Below are 24,252 nucleotides of genomic sequence, written 5' to 3'. Positions count from 1 at the left end.
TTACAATTCACATGTGCCTATTAATTAAAACCCTATATTAAATAAAATATATTAAAACTTCATGTCTGACTAACATATAATGCTGTTGGTAGACATTACAGGAATTACTGAACAGAATAAACAATGCAGACACAGGGATAGATATACTGAAGAATGGAGCTATAATTCTGAATCGAATACACAGGACCAAAGAACGTAAAAAGAAAATAATAGCTGAGGAAATGAATGCAGTAATAGAACAACGGGATGCTGCTTTGTCTCAAGTAAGTCTCTACAAGTATGTAATCACTCAATACCAGATTTCTTCTTTTTTTTTTTTTTTTTATTTTTTTCCTTGCTTTACTGTTGGGGAAGAAAATTATTTTGTTTGCTTTTCTCTGTTGAAAATCTCAAAGATAGCCCTTGTCATAAATGGCTGATTAATGATCAACTGCTTCTTCATGGTAGTAGTGCCCATGGAAATGGCATGAATGCATTTCGTGAGAAAAGTTATTTTTGTATTTTTTGCACCTGATCACTAGCTGTCTCCTTTTTAAAAACAAAATCATTTTCAGTGTATTGGCCAATCTAAAGAGCTATGAAGGGCTTAGTTCTGTAGTACGCTGTGTTGGTATAATGCATTGGACGACAGTTAACTGGGACTCAAGGATTTGTGAAGGGCTATAAATGGCAGAAATATACATTAAAGGAAGATAATGGTACCACATGCAACAATACAAGCAATTCCTCCCTTTGTTGCTTTACATTCAGGAGATAAAAAACCACATGTGGTCCTTGACTCTAAAAGTCTTAATGCTTCTGCTACATGACTCGAAAGAAACTGAGGTCCTTTTTCTGCTCAGATACTCATTCCCTGCAGTTTCCTATTTTCACAGAACAATGTTGTCTTCATTCTTTTCACCATGAAGAGAGTCTCCTTGCTTTTCCTATCTCATGGAAGAGTTCTTCTGTTGTTTTGTTTTTCCCCACAGTTTTATTTCTGGAATTTTTACCTAGATTTAGCTCAATAGGATCAGGCTGTAGGCAGAAGCAGCCTAAGCAGGGAATGTATCTCCTGGAAAAACACAAGATTTTAGACTGGATGAAACTCCTGTATTCATCCCAGGCAAGAAATTTCGTCTGAGTCTTCCAATACTGAAAATTTAGATTATTAATGTGAGTTACCAAAGTTAGCCCACATCTAACTGATTTCTAGTAGATTTAAAGTCAGGTTTATGATCTTGAGTGGTATTGACAATGTTGATTAAATTTATGTTGTATTAAGAAGTCTCCTGGTAAAAGAGTCCCTTCTACACACTCTGTAATTTTCACTTTTTTCAGTTGTTGTTTTTGCATTCTCTCCTACTTTAAGCTTGAAAGTCCCATCTTGCCTGGTGCTTAAAATATTTTGTGTGTCTGTCCAGTATGCGTTGCAAAGGATGTTAATGTTGGAACTTTACTTTTTCAGTCTGCTTTCTTTTGCTTTTATAATAATGATGAGCAGCATAGCTACTGGGAAACATCCAACAGTCCTACCAAAAGTTTATGTTCTTTCTTCTTTGCACAGGGCATTTGAAAAGTGAGCAGCTTTTAAGAGAAAAGCTTTCAGCAAAAGAGAAGGATCTTTTGATGTTTTTTGGTTTTGTTATGTCAGTTTTTGCGTCTTTGTTGGAGTGGACTTTCAGACATACTTAGACCATAAAACTTCTATGAATGTCAGAAGAATGTCGTTGTAGGGCATTTTAATATACATTTTAACTGAATTTATTTTTAAGCTGCCTGTTTAAGGAGTAATCTTTTCCAAGTAATCAGTTTGGAAATTATTAAAGATAATTATTTTATATAGTAATGGCTCAAGTGCCACAACTAGCAAAGCCATCTTTAGGCCTGTCAGCAAAAAGCAGGGGTAATGTTAAGTAAATAGTGCAGCTAAAAAAATAAATGAATAAAATATTAAATCCCTGCCAAATGAAAATTTAAATATTTGGTGTTAAACTGTGCTACTGTGATACCGTTTGCAATTTATAAGACCATTGTTTTAAATTAATTATTATTAATAGAACTCTATTGATCATGTATTGTGTTTTCACATAGGTGATGCTTTTACAGCTGTTACTCTTGAATCTAGAAAAATAGATCCTTGGAATTGAAGCTACCATTTAAACCTATGTTTCTCACTTGATGATTCCTTGGGAATTCGTACCGTACTTGAATTATTAGTAGTCTTTTGTTAACATTGCAATAGCGATAGTGCTAACAGCAAGAACAATAGGAGAGGGATTCCTACACTAGACCACAAAGGGACTAGATATAATTCAGGGGATGTATATGCTTAGCATAACAAATGCAAATTATTGGAAGTTAGATCTGAGGTCGCCTCAGGCATTCATAACATCTGCAAGTTAAATTTTTTTTCTTTTTGATGGAGGTGACATCAAATATGATGGGGGGATTGATGCAAACAGGCTGAGACAAAGCAGAAATAGAGCAAAGCATTAGCGTGCTGTGGCTGTCCTCTGGAAAAAGCATTTTTAAAGTACAGAGGTCACTGGGCAATGGAAACTAAATGCTTCATGACACATTGTGGGAACACCGTGTTGCTCTGCTCCTACTTGACGTTGTGCGGTGCTGGAGAGGGCAATGTCATTTGAGTGACCACCATAACCAGTTCCACATGACAGAGAACTGCATACATGAAAACAAGGGTTTGGGCTGACTGTTTAATGAAACTGCATCTGTTTTCCTTCTTTATGGTTTTCTTCACAATAGGCTGCATTTGACAATTGAGCACAGTGAATATAAGTAGTATCTAGCTTTTGGGGTTTTACTTGTAGGATTTTTGATTTTTCTCAGTAAGAAAGAATAACACAAAAACCTTCACAGCTCAAACGCATTGCTTTGATTTCAAGTAAGGAGTAGGTTACATTCCTAGAGAATGGACATTCTATAAACTGTGCATTTCCTATGACAGATTACTTTCAACTAGTGTTTGAAATGCAGCTTTGCAATACTTTTTCTGGTAGTTATACTATTAAGTTGCATTTAACTGGACTGCTATTGCAGCATTCTTGACAATGATTAACTAGTTGTGATTCTTCTATTTGAATTTTACTTGAATAATTTTTTTATTCTTCAAAAAATGAAGCACACTGTCCATGTCTTGGGAAGGTCATGAAAATGTTTTTGTAACCCATAACACCCAAGAACCTCTGCATATTTTTCTTTGAGATTTCAAATGTGAATGTTACTTCTTACTAGGAAGCAGATAGAGGCACTTCTATCACTGTGTTGAGCTGTGCATGTGTATGTAATCTTAGATCATTGACTAGATTGCTGAGCAAATATGCAAACTACTTTTTGTATGTGTGAAAACAAATAAAATGGTATAAACTCAAATATTTGATACTACTTTTAGTATGTATTTTCAAGTGAATAAAAAACAAACAACTAAAGCGTGGCTAAACATTGACATCCATCTTCTCCTGTACCAACCCCCTTAAAAAAACAAACTCAACTGTTTGGTTGTATTTGCTAAGATATGTTTGTTAGTGAACAGACATTGTATTATACTGGGGAGCTTGAGTCTGTTTTATGACTGATCCTCTGAAAGGAAAATGGAGAAAGATGCTGACTGTCATGAGAAATAAAACATCAGTTTCTTGTCTGTAATGTTCAGGTTTGTCTTAACCCGTTCAAGAAAAAAACTCATTTGTCCAGTTAGTTGTACTACAGTTCTGCCTTTCTTCAAAAGTCTTTCTTCCTTGAGTAATCCAATTAGTGACAGACATTTAATAATGAATACATATGGCATAGTCATATCGTGTGGTCTTCACAAAATACTTTAAAGAAGTGGTTTCCAGCAGGAGGCAATACAGTGCAGTGTCTCAAACTAGCAACCACCTATTAACCACATCACACCTTATGGACAGGAATGTTAATATGATTACAGGGTTGGCAGTTGAAGCTGAGGACTTGAGTAAGTCATTACAATTACTTTTCTTCTGGTTTAGAGAAGAAAGGGGACCTTTTAATTGGTACAGCTTGAAGGAAGTGATTTTTAAAGCTAAATAAGAGATGGTTTATAGTTCAGGAGATCATGTGTTTGATATGTTTTCAGTCCTAACTTTCATTCTGTAAAGTTTTTATTTTTTTTTAATTGGGAACAGTCAGTTCTATGCAGAGTTTTAAATATTAAAGGTGTAGAATTTGTTGTTAAGGAAAAACAGTGGTTTCACGGCTGGCAAAGTATTGTCTGTAATACTCTGATCTTGAAGCAATAACATAACTGGCAAGCAAACCTGGTTTTACAGCTTTGAATAGTTTGATCACATCCTGCTGTGCAGGAACATGCTTATGACTGTTCATGTAAAAAATTGGCATGCACCCAGTTGCTCATCTGAAGCAAGTTTAAGTACCTTTCTCCATTTTGAGGCACTGCTTGGCAGCAGGCAGCAGTTTATCATCATTGAAAACAAAGATGAGAAGCACTATGCTTGACTGCCCATCATTATCAGTTTCGACTAATGACTAATAACTGATAAATGTCTGTACTTACAACAAGCCAGCTTCTTGCTGACTTTTTTTTTTTTTTTTTTACATTCTGCTCAAGCAATTTCCCGCCTTTTACACCAAATAAGGTGTAGACCTCTGTGTTATCTGTGATTCACAGAGCATTAAGGCATTCTCAGCACACATGAGTGAACAGGTCTTATTGAAGTAATAAACCCAAGAGCTGTACGAAATGTAAAAACAACAAAAGTATATGTAAATGAAAAAAATTGCTTACAGATCTTGGGCCCTTAATTGAGGAATAATCACGCAACTGTTTACAATGCCTCATGACTCTCTTAGCATAAGAGTTTGAGTTTGCAACCCAACCACAGTTTGGGATGTTATTTTTAGTAATTTGAATTAGCAGTTCAGTTTAAACTTTGTGTTTTGGTACCCTTTCACACTTCCTGGTTGAGGATACTGGTCGAGTTCTTGGTTGGCAGGAGCACATCTGACAGTGTCCTCTTAGCAGCTCTGCCAGGATGCTTCCCCTACTACCTTTTCCCTTTTGCCACTGATACTTGGGAACAGGAAAAGAAAAGGTAGGAAACTGTATTCACAGTTGTTTGTGAACCAGGCAGCTGCTGTGGGTTACTGATGATTTTGGTCACGGGCTTATTTGAGGAGGGAAGTGAAGGTAAAGGGGATGTTTATTATAATTTGAGGATCCAAGGACCATGCTGGTTCACTCTTATGGCTGGTTTCCTGTGGGCAGGCAACAGCAAGTTCCTGTTGCCCTCATTTGCAGTGCTTTTCTCTGAGAGGTAGCAGCGGTATGGGCATGGGGAAATTACTTGCCAGCAGGATGGTTAAACAGAGGGAGATGTGCTGCCCGCAGGATGCCCCTTTTGCCCTGCAAATTTAGTCCAAGTCCTGAGAGAAAGCAATAGGGATATGGAATAAAACACAGAATAGATTTTTAAAAAAATAATAATTTGAGATATAACATTAAAAGTTGCACTGTGACTGCGGGGAGAAAAGAAACAGGAGTTGAAGAAATGGTTGTCAGTTTTATTGGTATTCACATCAGTGGCCTTGGGTAAACCTTACAGGCATCTCTTTGGAGGTAACGCTGAGTAAAAGGGATCCCAAGGAAACACCACAAAAAGCCAAGTTATACGAGCAATTGTTGTGATTAGCAATATTAGTTTTCCATTTGATTGTGTTGCACTGGAGCAGTGCTTTATAATGTCAAATTTCATTTCCTGTGTACCTACGTAAAGGTAAACCTTTGAAAGTTTGACTAAATCCATGTTTTAGAAAGTCCATGTTGTACTGAATATGGTTAAAACCACATTTTCTTTGCGGCTTCTCAGGATAAACCAAGTGAATCTCACCACGCAGAATTTTCAGTGCCAAACAGCCAGTGACTGTGGTAGTTGGGAGGCATGGAGTAAAACCATTGGGAGTGATGCTGAAGAGCAGCAAGAATCTTTCACATCTCACAAAAGGGCGTGTTCTTCCCTGTTTGGCTGCTTACTTCTTCCTAAAACAAACCCAGCTTGAAAAATTATAATAATTCTTTACTTTCTGAGACAATTAGGTATGCTCTCTCTAGCTCAGATATATTTGTGCTAGCTGGAGCATGAATATTTTCCAGGGGAATACTCAGTTAAATATTTGGCTATGTTCAGAAGGTGTATGAAGTATTTTTTTCTTCTGAAGTAGGAATTTTAGTCCACTGGAGATGAAAATAGAGAGGAAACTGGCCAAACAGAATCCTCTTGATGTCTTATGTTGGGTTTTCTGATTTGTGTAGAATGTTCCCCAAAAGAATAACACCTGTTTAATCTTTTGTCATGGTGCTCTGTTTTCTTTGATCACTGTATGTAAGTCTCAGTTCTGAATTCATTAAGAAAGCTGAGGAGAGGTGAGATGTTCAGACAAGATAATAGGAGAATTTTTGGGGCCATTACAGGTCAGTGTCTGTAGTGTCATTTGGTCTCTTGCATTGATGTAGCAGAGCTGGTGATTTCTCTGTAGGCAGGTATCTGTTAATAGGGTATGAAATTCCCTTCGATTTCACTGGAGTCAGAATTTCACTGGTGAAAGGGAGTATTTTGAAGCTTATACCTTAGTTTGACTTCAGCGAGGCTTTGGTTCCGTGAGGTCTTGTAGGTTTTGAGTTAATGCTTCTCACAGCTGGGAATGCAGGTCAGCTGGTAGGTCATTAGTGGGAGGGAGAGGAGGATCCGAAAGGAATTACCCTAAGGAGCTCTTATACCGAACTTTTGTATTTAGCCCATGAATGCTAAGTATGAGTAAATATGTAAATGTTAATGCAATGTTTCCTTGAAGAGAGGGATTACAGTTTGTCTTTTTGAACTTCTGAAGCAAATTTTTAATTGATGCTACATTTCTTCTTTTTACTGCCATAAGGTTTTGGCTGAATGATGCCCCGAGACACATCATTGTTTGCATTGTTAAATCACCTGTTGTTCCTCTGCAAACAGTGTGTTGTGCAGAATTCACAAAATACATGCCTGTATAGTATTTGAGGGCATGATCAAGCTTTGTGTCTTTAATTGTAAACTTTAATGAATTTCCAGTTGAACATTCATCTTCTCTTCAGTACCTATAAACTCCTCACCCCTTTGAAAATGACAGTAAATTTGCATGCAAGCTTGTTTGATTAATTGCTATTTGACTCATCTATCACGGTGCTAAGCTCTAGGTTCACACGGCTTAGACTTCCAAACCAATTTCTAGAATTAATTTAAATATTTAATGTCAAAACCCTAGGATGAAAGAGAGGAAAAATGTTTTGTATGCTTATTGATCACCTGTTTTAGTAACAACAACCCATAGAGGAAATTTCCAGCGTGACACAAGCAGAATTCAAATAGTATGCCCTCTGAAGAGGAGACTGAATCACTGTCATGCAATAAGTTCTCTAGGTACCAGAACTATTGTAGAGGTACCTAAAGTAAGTTTTCCATGGTACTTAACACTTCACAGTTTCAAGTTAGGTACTGAGTGTTGAATCAGATTTCAGTTTGCTAACCTGCTGGGTAAAATGTCACTGATTTTCTTAAAAAAAAAATAAAATCTGTGTGTTTCATATTAAAAGCTTGTTTTTCTTAGGCAAGTTTCTAAGAAATGTTTCTGTAAAAGTACTTTGTTATTTTGGATACCCGCATGAGTTTGCATAAAAGACTTTTGATAGGTGACAAACAAGAGTTTTGTGGTTTATATTTATATTTAATGTGGACTCTGAAAAGGTGAATGTGTCTGACCTGCATGTTCATTTCCCTCCTTGCTTCTACCCATTTGTCACTTCTTGAATGTTCACCGTTGTAATTTGTGGCTGATTATGTCTGTATTAGCAAGTAGTGTGAACAAATAGGAATGGACCTGGAGTATGAAATGGCTCTCAGCATCTGAAATCCACATTAACCTGTTTCAGGGTGAGAGTATGTGTGTGTTTCTTTTTGTTTGTTTGTTTGTTTTTTACTTTGGACTAGCTGTAGTCAAGTCCTATGAACTGAATACTCATTTGTGTCAGCATGCACTAGGTGTATCTTTGAATTTGCTTTAATCAAAAAAGGAATCCAGTTCATGTTCTCATATAGCGCTCCATAGTGCAAAACAAAGCATAGGAAGTAGGGACAGGAGAGAGAAATTACAAAGTGCACCCCCAGTGCAAAGTAGCATGCAAATTGTGTTTCTTCAGTGAAAATTTCTGAGAGTTATTGAGAACTTGAGATAAAAGTCCAAAGCTTCATTACTTGTAAGTATAGAAATGGAAAAAATCCATTTAATCCAAGCAAATATTTTTGAAATTAGTTATATTAAAGCTTTGCTAGTGTATTACATGAAACTAAGATAAAAAGGAGATGTCTTCAAGAAGGAGAATCAGATTTATTAAAAAAATAAAAGAAATAGCTAAAAGAAAGTAAAAACTACCAGTCGTCTGGGAGAAAGTATTCCAGTATATTCATATTCAGCCTTTTTACTTTGAAAATGATTAGACTGCTTTATATGCAGACTTTTCTGGTGAAGATTTTGGACCTGTCCACAAGACATAAATGAACTAGGTCTCAAACTAGTAGCATAGATCACAAATAAAATGACACACAGGATATAAAGTTTGGATTTAGTTGGACAGTGGAGATATCTTCAAAGAATAGCAGCCAAACTATATTGCTGATAGTGCTACTACCAAGACATCAGTAGTTGACTAAGAATATTGTGGGACATGAAGCTAAGAAGAATTAATAGAGCTGCTTTTTGTTGACTTTTTTTTCCTGCAGAGTCCTTAAAGTGAAATATTGACCTATCTTCTAGCATTGCAATACCCTCCATAGTCATCCTTATGATTTAACATGTGTGTTAAGCTGTAAAGAGGGGTGGTGAGTAAGGAAGCTTAGGTCTGGCAGTAACAGAGGATGTGAGGAAAAATTATTGTAATGATGATATGCTGATTACTCATTTTTAACAGAATGGTAGATGATTGTGACTGAAACGTAGCACTTAATAAACATTTTTGTTACTTCAATTTCTTTTTAGATTTTTGGCTGTTTTTAAATGAACAGGTAACAAGTACCACAACAGCAATTTTCCCTCTTGCTTTGGTCTGGACATTGTGACCTTTTTTTTCGGTTGTGAAGCCACTAATCAATTTCTGGAAGTCCTCAGGCTTGATGATGTTATTTTACATATTCTGGTCTAAAGTGTGTAGTGGCGCTGGCAAAGAAGTAGAACAAGAAAAAATCTATCAGTATTCTCTTTATGAAAGAAAGATTTCACAGTAGCATTAACTTATCTATGTCTCGTTCACCAAGTATGCCTACATTTGTTTGTTGTATGGCTTTACTGTTTCGTGCTTCAGATGGTGAGTATCTAGGATTTACCCTCTTTTCCATGTTCTGTTTATTCACTGCTAATTATTTTTCAAGCTGAGTTGCTTGAGAACAAGAAAAATTTAGCTTCCATTACCCTCTATTGCAAATGAAGGACAGGCTTTCCTATTGCGTGTGCTCTGCATGTGATTGTAAGATGCTGTTATCAGGGAACTCATTAATGCTGTCTGATGTTAATGTTTTGTTGTCATTGTTTTCAGTAGTGTTTTTAAAGTAGTTATTGATGCGTATGCTGTGGGTATACACAAAGCACAAAATATCATATTCTGATTTATAGTTTACTATTGTATTGAAAATACTTTTTTAAATGGCACAATTCAAATATGTAGAAATACTTAAAGGCACTTAAGAAGCTGTGATTGTGTAAAATGTATCATACTTTTATCTATAACAAAAATAATTAACTGTGGATGAAGAACAGTATTAAATCTTAACGACTCCAGAATTGCAAGAAGTTGTCATATTTTTATGAGAAATTCACAATATAAGTGGCTAACTACAGGATATTTCATTGGTGTAATGTACCGACGCAGGATAATTGACAGTAATGCTTCTGAAAATATGCTTTATATTGTTGATAACATAGAATTGATACTATGTTTTGAGAGGGGAGGGAGTTTTAGCATTGCCTTTAGTAAATGAATTAGCAGCTATAAAAATGTAAATCTAAGTATATTAACCAAAGTTCTGCTGCAGTTACTGGTCATCTTTCAGTTACGCTTAGTTGCTCATTTCTTAATTCGCTACAGCATGTTTCTTTGCTATCTGTAGAAGTATTACCAAAGTTTAGATAACCCCAAAACCAGAGTAAAGCTCTGTGTCAGAAGACTGGCTGTGAACACTTTGCTGCTAGTTGTCTCATGAGATGACTTGTCACCAACAGGTAAGGTTTCCTTCCAAGTCATGTTGTAATCATGATGAGGAATTTCGTACCTCAGACAGAGATTGTATTACAGATCCCAGCAACATTAGGAAACAATAGACTTCCCTCTCTTTTGCCTGAAAGAGCTCTGCTGGGTTGTGTTCAGGACAGGAGAGAACACCAGCCCTCTCTGTGAGTTTACCTCCTTCATCTTCTGTGGCTTTAAGACAAAGTATTCTTTGTCAATCTGCAAGCATTTTTTAAGGCTCATTGCTTGAGGTCCTGTTCACAGTCAAAACGTTAGGACTTTAACTGAATCTCAGTCTGCAAAACTAGTCTTGAAAAGCCCACTGTGAAAATGAAAGCATCCAGTGCCAGCCTCCCAGAAGAAATAGCAAAATCCTTGTTAATCCCTTGTGCTAAATAGTCATATCAGCCTTTCTACTGTAGGGCTAGCCAGCAGCTGTGTGTCTTGTTACATATTCTCTTTATGTCGTGTGTGTTGTCTTCTATGGTATCCAGACACTTCTCAGCAGTAGTCATGCATTTACCCGTTTTGTTTGTTTTGGCAGGCAGGCCCATCACTTTGCTTTCAGAAGTTGTCATTATAGTCGTCTCTATTTGTGTTTTTCCTAATTTTTTTTTCCTGCTTGGGGTGTCCTACCCTCTGCACATGAGGGATGGAATTGCCAGGAAGCTTTGAGTTGGATGAGGGCAATGTTGGTAATTGCATGTGTCAAAGGCAGCTGATTTTAAATTTAAGCATTCCTGCTTTTCACTAGTGTATCTGAAAGCTTTTAGGTGGCTGTTAATTCAAAACTGCATGAGAAGTGTGCATCTATTTGAGTAGGTAGTCACATTGATCCCTGTAAAACACTTGAGTGAAGCTAAAACTAAACTATATTACAGAGGTAAAGTCTTCAGATTCAACCACTACTTAATATTTGAAAAATCTTATTCATGTACTAAAATCATACAGACATTTCTCAGTATTACTGAATGTCCTGGTTCTGGCCAGAACCAGGACACTGAAGCTGAGCAACACAAAATTTCTAAATGTGTGGTTTTGGTTTAGTTTGCAAAGCTTTTGTTTACTTTCTTAAACATTTCTTTGTGGGGTGTCTTTGTCTTCTATGTATGATTCATTTTAAGCTTGTGCAACACCGATTAATTTCTTGGTTTTTTAAATTATTGTTATTCCACTTTTCAGTTCATTTGAGCAAATTTTTAAAAGATGTCTGAAATATGGATTTTATATATTTGCTATTACCTACCTAATACTTTCTGTGTTGGTGAGAAAGAAACTGATTTCACAATAGTACTTGAAGATTTATAATTAGTTGCTCCATTTTCACAGTTATTCTCAGACTGTTAAAACACTGATAATAATATTGCTTTCAGATAGTTGTGATCTTCAATACTAAAGTTTCCTAAAAAACCATGTTGCTTGTTCAAAATGTACTTTTCGTCCCTGACATATCTGCAGAGCTTTGTGCTTTCACCTACCTAGTTAGCTGGTTTAGTTTGTTATAATCTCTAGTTTAAAGTAGCTTTTATTACACATTAAAGAAGTTTTGGGAGAACATGTTACACAACAAAAAATTGAAGAACTGCCACTTAAGCAACTGATGGCTCAATTGAGAGTACGGTATTTATCAGGACAAACAGATAGTGTGTACTACAAGGAACACCTGCAATCCCATGATTACAATATCTGAATAAAGAGATTAAAAAGCTGTGGCATCTATACGGTGATCCACGATACTGTTTTCTCAAATAAAGTGATGATATTTAAAAATGGACCAGACATATTCTTGTACCTTTGTGCAGTAAATGCCAACTTAACATTTAGGCAATAGTCTTGTTTGCATATGGATTTTAAGAAAATCCATTTAAGATTATTTAAAAACCAGCTTATTAGAATGACAGATTGTTTACCAAATTTTGTTTTCTTGTGAGCTAATATTGGTTATGTTCAATTAAACAAGGTTACACTTTCTAAAAACATACCTCTGTCAGCAGCCAAGTGCCTTGCATATATCTGAGAATCAGATTCCTAATTTCTAGATCTAGTTGGAAGATCAGGTTGTGAATGTTTCTTTCTAAAATTTCTCCTTTTCATACACCTTTGGTAGTTTAGATGGCTGAACTCCGGTGTATCATCCAACATTACCTCCATTCTACTGTATATATTTTTTGGGTACCAACACTGCGGATTATTAACTGAGGGTGGGGAAGAGGCTTTAAACAAAAGCAATTATCAGCTATCTGTCATGGTGTGTTGTGTCAGATGTTTGACAAGCTGTCTCTTGGCCACCCGCCATCTGGTTGTAATGGAACTGCCTACTCTTCTGAGGACCCAGCAAAACATGTGGCCACAGGAAGCAATAGCACCGTATCTTTTGTTTGAGTCAGTAATAAAGCAAAGGTTTTGGGTGTAGTAATCCCAGTTCTTACATGATCTTGTTGGTTGATTAAGCTTCTTAAACTTTCTGTGCTAATTTCTCATCCCATAAAACAAAAAAGTCCCATTTACTAACTTCATTTAAGTGCTGGGAAAAGTGATTAGACAATGTTAATTGAGAGTCAGAACATCACCAAACACTGTGTATAATTAAAGAAGAGTTATTGAGAAGAATTGCATAATAAAGAGAATATTTATGGAAACAAGATGCATGCACAAATGTAGACAAAAACGAGACACTGCAGTGGAATGGACCTCACACAGGCCAAGATGAGAACTGAGAATTAGAGTATGTGTACATTCTGCCGTGCAAAAGAAAGGAGGAAAGATGCTGCATTTGAAGGAGAGAAGGACTAAAGAAACTGTAGAGGGAAGACTTGTGTTTCTTCCTTTCAACAATGAAGGAGGAGAGATAAAGCAAAAAAGTCAAATAGCTAGTAAAAATAAAGTTCATGGCTTTTTGAAATTCATATTCCTTCCTTTTATTAGGAATACATAGTCTTTTATAGTCCTTTTATAGTCTCCCTCATTGGAGATATTCAAAAACCATGTAGACAGTCCTGTGCAACTGGCTTTAAGTGGCCCTGCTTGAGCAGGAGGAATGGGAAAGATGACCTCTACAAGTCCCTTTCAACCTCAACCACTCTGTGATTCTGTGATTGTATTTCCACGTTAGAAAGAACATGCGTAGGATCTGCAAATTTGCAGGAATAAAACGTGATTGTTTTTTCAGCCCATGTGATGAAGAGGTGACTGGCTACTGACGTGTCTGTCGCTATCTAACTGAAGACCGAAAATCGGTGGTATATTAGGTTATCTGCATTTACTAAATACTGTGACTGTGGTAGCCCATTTCATAATATTACAACTCAGCGTGCTAACGAATCGCACAGTACAGCCTCATGAATAGATGTTTGACTCTGAGTTACTGGGTTTATATTCCAATTAGAAACAACTACAAAAAATGGATCAGAGATGAGATAAGATTGGTAATTTATATGCAATGGATACAGGAAACTGTAAAGATGACCCAGTTAACATGGCTTAGCAGCTCCTACCATTAACTTTCCTCCAGCAGATCAGGAGTCGGTCAGCAATTGCGTCAGCAGAGCCATGGCATGGCCAGCACAGGCACCCTGCTTGAATGACCTGTGAAACACATATAGCTCAAGAACACCACGTTTTCTTTTCTCTTCTTCACCTCGCACATTTTTTATAAGGAGTGTCATTGATTAGGAAAGTCTGTGTGTGCTGAGCTCTTTGAGAAGTAGATCAAGCTTGTCTTGATCTTTGAAATGTCATCACTGAAAGGAAGTGTAAAAATATATAGAGAATGGAGCTGTGTGGGTGGGTATCGCAGGGCTACCCAGTGCTGTGGAATAGCTGCACATGTCAGGATTGTTAACATGAGTGGAAACAGTTAAACTTTATTGTCTGAATTTTCTGAATGTCTTTCTATGCCCTTACAGTTCCTTTAACTGTTCAAATGAAAATAAACGAAAGCTTGTTTTGCTGCATTTTGAAGTGTTCAGAAATAGAAAGGGAAAGGAATGGTAGGAGGAAACCAAGTCATGTATACAGCGTATTATCTGCCTTAATGCCGCAGGTTCCAACTGGCTCGTAGTGACAAGGAAGACAAAAATGTTTCATTTGTATTTTGATGCATTTCTTTTTGTGGCTTCTGATGGAGCAAGACACCATCGTACTGCTGCAAAAAAAGATGTTTATATTTAAGTGTTTCTCTTACTAATAGAATATAAATTTGTAAAGATGCATATGTTTCTGAGGCCTAAGCTCTACAAAAGCACTTCTCTTTCTTGAAATCCCAGTAGTTCTAAGCTGCTGGGCATTGTATAAATAATCATTTAAACACATTTGTTGATGGCTTGCCAGAACTTTGAAGAAAAGTCTTTTCTTTCAGAGGTTAGAAAGCCTTAATTCACAATTATAATTTAATGGAAAAATCCTTCTAGTGATTATTATGTAGAAACTCATTTATTTCTTTATTTCTTTTAAAATTATTATTTTAGAAGAAAAAGGATAAAATCTATTTATGTAAATATAAGTGCTTCCAAACATCTGCAGTTCAAAGTACATAATTCACAGTGACACCAAAGGTTGGTTTGTGTTTTGACTGGATGACTTTGGTATTATTTTTGTCTGCAAAGGAAAGAGTTGTGCAGCATCCAAGTGGCGCAAGATGTTTGCCTCTCCAGAAATCATGATGAATTTGGGACAAGGGGCAGACTGTTACCAAAAAAAAAAATATTGAGGGGAGGGGGAGAGGGGCTGTCAAACTGAGAACACTTGCATTCCATTCAGCATCTTTGAGCTGGGAGCTACTCTGAGGTGCAGATCATTATAAACGAAGTAAGAAAAGGTGAACAAAATAATAAACTAAGAGAAAAATCAGTTGAATTGCTTTTGTTTGCTTTATATGGTTGTTTATTGTATTCACGTTTCTACAAGTGATGACTTAAAATATATAACAGTTGAAAAAGTAGCCATGTTTCTTCATCTTTGTCATGTTTGATGTCTAGAATAATTATTTGTATTCCAGTTGTTCATTGCAGTGAATATGTGTTAACTAATTCCAAAATGTATCTGCAGTTTATCACTTCCAAAAGTATTATGCTCTGTAGTAGTAGGATCTTGGTATCCCATAAGCTCATCTTTTAATGGTATATGTGCGTTTTCCATCAAGATATGGTGTGTCATTTACTTTGCTGCTGAGCATTTTGTTTAAAATGCATAAAGGAAGAAATGCATGTTGGATAATAGTTCATCTGCCATTCAGATGATCTCCTATTTTCCCATAGTTTGGAGGACATAAACCATTTTCCCAAGTTAGTCAGTAGGAACTAGGTTATTTTTATTTCCCTCTAATTCAGTGATTGAGATCCAAGTTCAGCAAGGCCTTCATGCATAAAAGTCCACAGAATGTGATAGAGTACTCGCTGTTTAAAGTGAAGGCCCTGATATGCAATCAAGTAATTATGCACCGGTTAACCCATGGCAGGCGACTATGGACTCACTTTTGATTTTTGTCCTTAAATTTAATGACAGAATGAAGCTATTTGTGGGAGGCTGTGATTATGTACAAGATCTGTTATTAAACTATGGAGAATACGTAAGACTGACTGGATGGGATCAGGTCAGACCAAAGATCCACCTACCCCACTCAGCCAACAGTCCGGGCTTCAGGAAGAATGCAAGAACAGGGCAAGCACATTGCGGTACCTCCACCTCCACACTTTCCCTTCTTTCAGTGATCTCAGCAGTGGACTCTTGTGCGTTTACACCAGTGCTGAGTCATAAGATTCTAAGTATTGAAGGTTTTTACAAGGACTCTAGATGAACAAATGTATTTTCATAAAATACCATCTTTTGTATGTACTAATTGGATGAGATGATCAAATGTAATTCAGAAAAGAACTTTGTGCAGAATTTGGCCTCATCTTAGTCCTAGTACATTTGTTTCATTAGACTTTGACCCTCATATCTGTATTAACAGACACACAAATCAATTCTTTATTTTCCTAGCATATAAATGGCATAATGTGTTGACTCTTCCCCCCCCCCCCCCCCCCGCCCCCAGCATATTGGCATAAGTTCAGGAGGGGTTAGTTTGGATTTCTTTTAATGAAATATGATGGAAAACATTATATGCTGTATAGTAATATTAAAAGTAAATATAGCTGTAACAGGATTAAATAGCCACCAAGACTGCATTTGTACTAAGGAAGTGTTACGGTTTTCTGTTATATTCAGCTTTAGCTGTTGCTTCCTCTGCCAAGGAGCATCACAGTACCCTTTCTCTGAGTAAAACCTGTGCTGAAATACAAAATGAATAGTGCACCTGACATTACCATCTAGTTCAGTAAGATCAGAGCCAGGGACCCCGGTGTAGCAAAACATTTACATCTGTTTGAAAGCACGTGAACGGTCTGATCGACCTGAGTAGCGCAGGGTTGACTACGGTTCTGCGTGAGGCCTCTGGGGATAGGTGGTGTCTTCATATAAACAAACTGCACGGGGACCAAATGCTTGGGGACGGAGGGTTGCTCTGCTCGATGTTAATGCTTTGCTGTATTCCATTTTGTCCCTCGTAATGTTATTTCTCCAATGGTTTGCAGATTTTTCTTTCCTCTTGTGTAATGTCTGTACCTTTACTTTCGGAACACCTCACCGAAGAGTCATGTTAGGTAACGATCAAAAAATAACTCATCAATCTGTGTAGACATGGCAGGCACCGTAACACTGTGTTAACATGTTACAGGTACAAATTGAAGAAGAAAATGCTGAAAAGCTGACGGCATGTTAAAGATGATTTGTTTATACAAGTGCTAAAGTTATGTTTGATATGTTAATGCAACCTCATTTTCTAGTAAAGGCCAAACACTATTAAGTGGTTATCTGCATTGATTTTTCTATCTTCTGAAATACTCAATTCATTCTAAACTATCTTTACTCCTTTTGTGTACCTGCAACTAGGACCATCTTTTAACAGTCTCTTGCTGGGTGAGCCTCAAGGACTTTACTCAGTGATATTCTCCTGGTCCACTTCTTGACCTCTCCATCAGCATCCCTGTTAGCAGGCGCTCCTTTTTGCAGTTTCTCTGGATTTTCCTCCCAGCTGCATAGTCACTGAAAGGTGTCAGCACCTGCTGTGGATTGAACCGGTGCCTCTCACAAACATCCTCTATCTGCTGAATCATGTTAGCTGATGCTTGTTAAAAAAGGCTCACCAGTAGCCTAATGGTTGGAATTGGAAGATGGGAAGGGAGAACAGGTGTAGTTGCTGTCTATCCTTTCTTTCCCGTCTGAACCTCTTCTTATCCTTTTGGTATGTTACCTGCTTTGCTTTTCATTTTGTGTCTTAGCTGCTTGCAATATATCCTCTGCTGGGTACAGAGGCATTTGTTTGGAATGGTTGGGTGCGTTTAGAAGAGCGCAGCCAGGTTGCACTGTGGAAATATGGTTAAAGAGAAGATTGAGTGCCCATTGCTGGGAATGGATGATGTTGTAGTGAAAACTGTACAGCTGGGCACTGATGGTTGCTCAAGGAACGGTTGGAGTAGGCTTAAAGAGGCTCACTGTCTGACAAGTACGTTATCACCTGAATGAGGCTAGCTAAGGTAGGAGACTTTTTCAAAGAAATATATTCAGAGACGAGAACAAACAAGAGGGTTTGGAAGAAGAGAGGAAACCTGTTTCTGGTTTGGGTGTTGGTTTTTTTGTGTGTGTGTGTCTTCAGTATTGCCTCTCTGGTTGCAGAACTCTGAATGGACACAGCAGACCGTGCGATGAAGCTAATTCTTGGTGGATTGTTTGTGTGAAACCTTTATAAAATGACATTACCATTTGTGAGACTTTTATATAATTTACTTACCAAAGTCTTTAGCATTCTGATCGAGGCATATTCTCTTTGACATCCATCTACACTGCTCTCATTTTCTTTGATGTGCTCAAAGTATCTGAGGTAAAGAAGTGGTTTTCTCAATTAACAGCCCATCTTTCATAAAGTGTTAAATTCGCAGGAACTTCCATTTAAGTGCACAATTACACCTCAGATCAGATGTTTAGGCAACCTGTGTTGTGCAAAATATTTTGTCTCTAAGAGGATTCTGTTTGAATGTTTCCCAAGTATGAATTTTCACAAGTTTTGGATAACAGGATTTAGACATTCTTATTTATAATATTTAAAATGAAACACTTCCTTTAGCTTTCAGCTTTCTTAAAAGGATACATCCAACATTTCCTTTTTGCCAGTACTGAATTGGATGATGTCTTCTCTTCGCTGTGCTCCAAAAAGTATTTTTATATATGTTTTTAGAAGGAAATCCAGTTTCTTACTTGCAGCTGTTGGCATTTTAGAGCCCTGGAGTGAACCAATAAAAACACATGTTCTTTTAAAGAACATCTATTTTTACTGGACCTTGCTAGCAACCAATGACACAAAATTCAAAAAATGTTGACTCAAATGAATAGAAGGGCTGCATTGTTTTAAATTCTATTTTTAAAACTTTTCTTTACAGCAAGATTACACAGATGTTTCATATGCTGTTGTTCTTGTGAAAAAGAGTGCTTGCTTTTAGCATACTATTGTAATGTTTTAAAAGTAGTTCAGGTATTAAAGTGTTGCAGAGTATAAAATTTAGTAAGACATACACAATGTTGCCATTTAAGAGTATTATTATAATACTTTCACAAACCAAATAATTAAAGATTTTACTTCCTAGACAGCCAGGAATAAATACATCTTGATTGATATTTCAGAACATTTTCTGTTAATACATTGTTTCCAACACATTAAGACACTTATGTGCAAAGGTCAAATTAGATCACTGTTTCTTTCAATGAGACCCTCAAAATGGATTCAAGCAGTATGCGGATTGAATATGCCCATTTTTTCCAGATATCAACATTCTTAGTGGAAATGAAATTAAAGATGACTTACAAAATGCTACCAAGATTGATGTAAGTGTAATCTTGTCAAGGCTGACTTGACAGAGAGATCCATCCATTTTATGTTACTTGTGTGGCATCTTTATCGCACGTGCTCTATATGCTGCGTGATGCTGGAGTCCCGCTGCTGCTGTATATCTCACTGTCCTGTCTTCACAGGAGTGAAGTGGAGAGTAGAATAAGATTGCACCCATGCCCTTAGTTGTGCAGCCTGCCCCGTACATCAAGATCTGTTTCGATACAGTCCTGTAGCTAGGTTTGCTCTTAGCGTATTTTCACTTCTCTTTAGGAGTCAAGAGAATAGCATGAATACAAATTCATGTTTTAAAGGTAGATTGAGATTTTGGCCTTTTTAATAATATTTACTGTAAGAAACCTGTGCTGTTGTCAAATTGGGAATTCCAAAGCACTGTTGTGAAGAAGATGTTTGGCAAAACCGAAAAGTGAGAGGCCTGCTAATATTACATGATGTAATGTGTAAAGTGTCATGATAATGCCTGAAGTAGTAGATTCATTTTATTTTTTTAAATGGTGTTTAGGTCATGTATGCTAGAGAAAAAAAGCTGCTAGAGAAAAAAACCTGCATAATCTGGGTTTAGTTCTTCATTACTTTTATTAGCACCTTCCTGTCTGCAGACACATAATTTTCATGCTGGACAGGGAAAAAGAATTACAGCTGTGATTCTGTGATTTGTGATATCATGTGTGAAATAAACAGAGACATTAAATGTCTTAAGTCTGTAAAATATTTGCAATCAAATGTATCATAATATTTTTTATGTATTTCCCTGTTTCATGGGAAAGTGTCTTTTTCTCTTTTTCTTGCAATAAAAATGAAACTGTGCATTAAGGAACTTTACAAGAGACACTGAGAGAATGCACTAGGCCAGAGAGATTTGCTGCCTTTAAAATAAATAATCCTTTAGAAATCAGCCCAGATTTCTACCAGAAGTAATCAAATACAACGACGGATATATGAATGGAATTTTTTTAATAGAACTGTCGGACACCTACAATTATTTAAAACTTATGCAGATATAGGATTAAATCATTCTGGTTTATATACTATGCTGGATACCTGATGTGCAGGACATTGTTAAGGACTGACTTTGTGTTTAAAAAGTGTATGTGGTGGTGTGTCTTTAAAATTTCTGCCTTGAGATCCTGTAGTACTCCTTATTTTACTTAGACCTCAGTTATAATTTTTGCAGTCCTACAGCGCTCTGTTTCACAGTTTTTCTTTTTTTAGAGTTGATATGAGCCGCATTTAATTGTCCTATATGCTGAATTGCTCAGGAACAGGCTGTATACACTTGATGGGAAGCTCAGTTCTGTCTCTCCCACAGTCACTAAGATAGCACAACTCACTGATGTTTCCAGGTCTTTCATTTGAGACAGCAATGCTCACATGGGCAGTATATCATGATTCGCGTTCCTTTCTTACTAGTGTGAAAGTATTTATCAAAATACTTTTTATCAATTAATTGTCTTTTATTCCAACAGAGTCTATCAGTTTTGGTGGTGACAGCCAAACTACTTCCTTGTAATGTACTGTTTTAAAATGTTCCTGTTAATATTGTGGTTTTCCCTAGTTCTAACAGTTGTTCCCCTACGTCTTCCTGGTACTTTGTCTGTTTTGTTTTGCCTTTTTTTTTTTTTTTGGTAAAACAGATTTTATTTCATAAGACAATAAACTGTCATCTGACAACTAATTACTCTTTCAAACCAAGATAACTGGGCAAGACCTCATATGGCTACCATAAAAAACAATGAAATATAATTTAGCTCATAGTTTGCAGATCTTTAATCTTTAAAAGAGATGTTTGGCTGACAGCAGTAAGTATGCATGTGTATGCACACAGTAGCAAACGTTAAATTTTTCGTTCTTTGTCATTAAGTTAAATATTTAAACAAAACAATCTTAAAGCTTCTTTTCTTTCAAGATGTGGTATGTGTTTGGGATTTAAAGTAATCTCTTAGCGTGAAAAATACAAATATAAAAAAATTACATGTATATTTTCTAATAAAAGGCTGGGTCCTGGGTTTGGAAGGAGAGTCTTTAATTTGCTTGCTTTTCTAAAAGCACATATTGCTTCCTTTATATCCGCTTAATATACAAAAGGCAAAATACATTGTTATATTGGCATAACTAGGAGCAGAATTTCAACCTGACATCTTTGTAATTTTTAAGACTTTTTAAAACATTCTGCAAAATGTCTTTATCTGATGATACTGAACTTAGCTTTTTTTGGCATACAATTGGACCAGGAAGAAACTGAATAATGAAGCGCATTTGAAAAACATAGCTCTGGTACTGATCTGGGATTGTAACTTGCTTTTGTCTGATGTTTTCTCTACTGCAGAAATGGTGATGGGAGTTATTTACGTTAATTCATTTGGCTTGTTGAAAAAAATATGCCCACACTCCTCTACTTAATGGAATTCTTTCCTCGTTGCAGTGCAAACGGCTGGAGCAGGAGCTTCATCATCTGAAAGAGCAGAACCAGACTTCAGCAAACAACACGAGACATCTGACTGCTGAAAACAATCAAGAACGTGCTCTGAAGGTAAATCTCCATTTCTTCTTGCAGGCAAATTAAGGTTGTAAGCCCCTGGTGCCAGCTTTCTGGGCTGCATATATCAGTTGTGTACATTTCGGCAGAAGTGAGCTATGGTGTTTGCCAACAACCCCTTCTTTAAACACAGATACAGCACCCTTCTGCTATGGTTTTATTTTATTTTGTGTATGAACACAACAAGAAAAGAAATAACATATCCTCCAAATTATTGAGCTGGTAATGAACGCTAAATTCTTGGGGTCGATCCTTGCAATATTACATTTTATAACGTGCAGAAAACTGCAACTATTTGCCTCACGGCACCTTTGCAAAACTAATATTTTAAAGCATGGCTGTTTGATCTGCTCCCAGCAGTGTGTGCTATATTAATAACATTGTTGACCTATACTACTAGTGACCACATAGTTGATACTACTATTTGCAAAAGGGTAGCTAGTTGGAATTGGGAGGAGGAATAATAAGTCTTGTCAATAAGAATAAAAATGAGCAGACAGGCAGGAGAGGGTCAGAGAAAGGACAGTGTAAAGTGACAGGTTATTGCTGCTTTGAGAAAGGGAAATTGTAACATCAGTGGAATTGATAGCTACATAACCAGCAATCTCACCGCTAGCCAGAGTAAGAGACTATGCCAGGTAAGAAGTGCAAGCATCGTGTGCAGCTATTCAACCACTATATTCTTTAAAATCTCTTTTATGGGTAGTGGAGAGACAATATAAATATGGAAGTTACTCTGTTGATACTGTGTTGTCATTTTAAAACTGTGTTTGATTTAGGCAATAAGATCCAAACGTGTCTCATTTATAGGCAGATTTTCCTCTGCCTCCTTTTTCATTTTTTTTTTTCTATTTGGGAAACGTTATTATTCTTGCAATAACTTGACCGATGCAAAGTGTAGGAATTAAGGTAAATCCTTGTGTAGTTTGACATTTCTCAGTAAAAAAAAAAAAATAAAAAAATTTTAAAAAATTATAATGAATAAACGGAGGGAGACTGTGCGCCACACAAATGCTGTATGTTCCATGGGTTTATAATTGCCATCAGAATCTATGATGAATATTACAAAATCAGGTGTGAAATACTAAAGCAATCCATCCTCAGATGACTAGAAATAGAGATTGTAAACATTCAGGGCTGTTTCTGACCCCAGTAATAGTATTGTTTTGAGCCTGGTATCACTAAAAGTTAGTGCTTGCCGAGCATGCTACTTCTTGAACGTAGTATTGTTTTTCATTAATTGTGGGCTGACTTTTTTTTTTCTGTGTCATTGAAAATATTATGGACAGAGTCTTTCTGTTAGAAAACAGCAATGTTTTATTGGAACTACACTTTTTACATTTAATATTGCCTGACATAATGCTTACAGAATAATTATATTTTCAGAGCAAGAAGTGACTTAATAGTTCAGAGTGTTACTAGGATTTCATTCTAAGCCTGATATTGCTCTCCCAGCACCTGATCTTTAAAGAATTTAATTTCTGGCTGTCACAGGCATTTTTTGATTTTTCAAAGTTAGAAGTTAATTGGTTGTGGTCTTTTAGAGATGAGAGTCTGGGGAGGAAAAAAGGAACGCTTTTCAATTTTTGGTAAAGTTGAACTTTTTTCACTATTGTACCTCTGTAGAGTTTGTCTCAGTTCATATTACTGTTGCCTACAGGGAGGACAGGTCCATCGGAATACTTTTTAAAAGGTTGATGGGTCAAGTTGAATTCTTGGCCTTGAAAATTTTAAAATGCCCACATGAAATACTGGCAATAGTAGTTAGCTTTGATACAGAGCATATGAACACTCATCCTGACCTAAGCACCCATGTAAATGAAAAGCTCATTATCCGTTTTTAGTGTAGCTACAGCCTAGAAAATACGGACTGGCTGGTGGGGATGAAAGTCATGCCAGCGACTCCTTTGGAAAGGGGACTGACCGGAGCTCCGGGCCTGGCTGCGGCTGGCCAGGTGCTCCTGCTGCCCTCAGCGCCAGAGCTCACCGACGCAGAAATACCCAGCCGGAGCCCCCTGACAGGTAACGCAACGCTCCCTGGGGTCTCGGCACGCACCTCCCTGTGAAACCCTCTTGTTCCTAGCTGCCGCCTCCGGCCTCTCACATAACTTATTGTAAGTGCGACACGCAGAGTGTGGGTACAGACCCAAGAATCCCCTGCTGTCTCCTCTCCACTGCAGATCACCCTCTGGTCATCTGACTGTTTTCAGAGAAATAGGGCAGGCCGTTTGTCTCGGTGGGGCAGGGTTAAATATCAATGCAACTATTTTTATTTTCACCATGATCCAGAGAACTCCACATGCAAACTGGGAACTGTGCTACGTACTATTAATTCAGTTGTAAACACCTGTCCCACAGAAGGAGTCCAGGTATTCCTTCGATGTCTATCCAGGACAGTTTCTGTTAAGAAAGTTTGGGGATTGGGGAGGTGGGGGTTAAATCTTTTCACTACTCTTTTAAACTTAATTAATGTTGTTTGATTCAGTTTGGCAA

At 36.9% G+C, this 24,252-nt stretch overlaps 1 protein-coding gene across 1 annotated transcript in view; it reads left to right on the top strand.

Moving 5' to 3' along the window:
- Positions 1-24,252, top strand: part of MIPOL1 (mirror-image polydactyly 1) — a 200,622-nt gene that overhangs the window by 77,548 nt on the left and 98,822 nt on the right. Inside the window, 2 exon segments of the mRNA XM_075753955.1 lie at positions 93-263; positions 21,646-21,753. Of these exon segments, the coding sequence (XP_075610070.1) occupies positions 93-263; positions 21,646-21,753 (279 nt within the window).

This window comes from Balearica regulorum, chromosome 5, assembly GCF_011004875.1.
Source record: "Balearica regulorum gibbericeps isolate bBalReg1 chromosome 5, bBalReg1.pri, whole genome shotgun sequence".
In the NCBI taxonomy this organism is placed as follows: domain Eukaryota; kingdom Metazoa; phylum Chordata; class Aves; order Gruiformes; family Gruidae; genus Balearica; species Balearica regulorum.
This window is presented reverse-complemented; position numbering and strand designations above follow the sequence as displayed.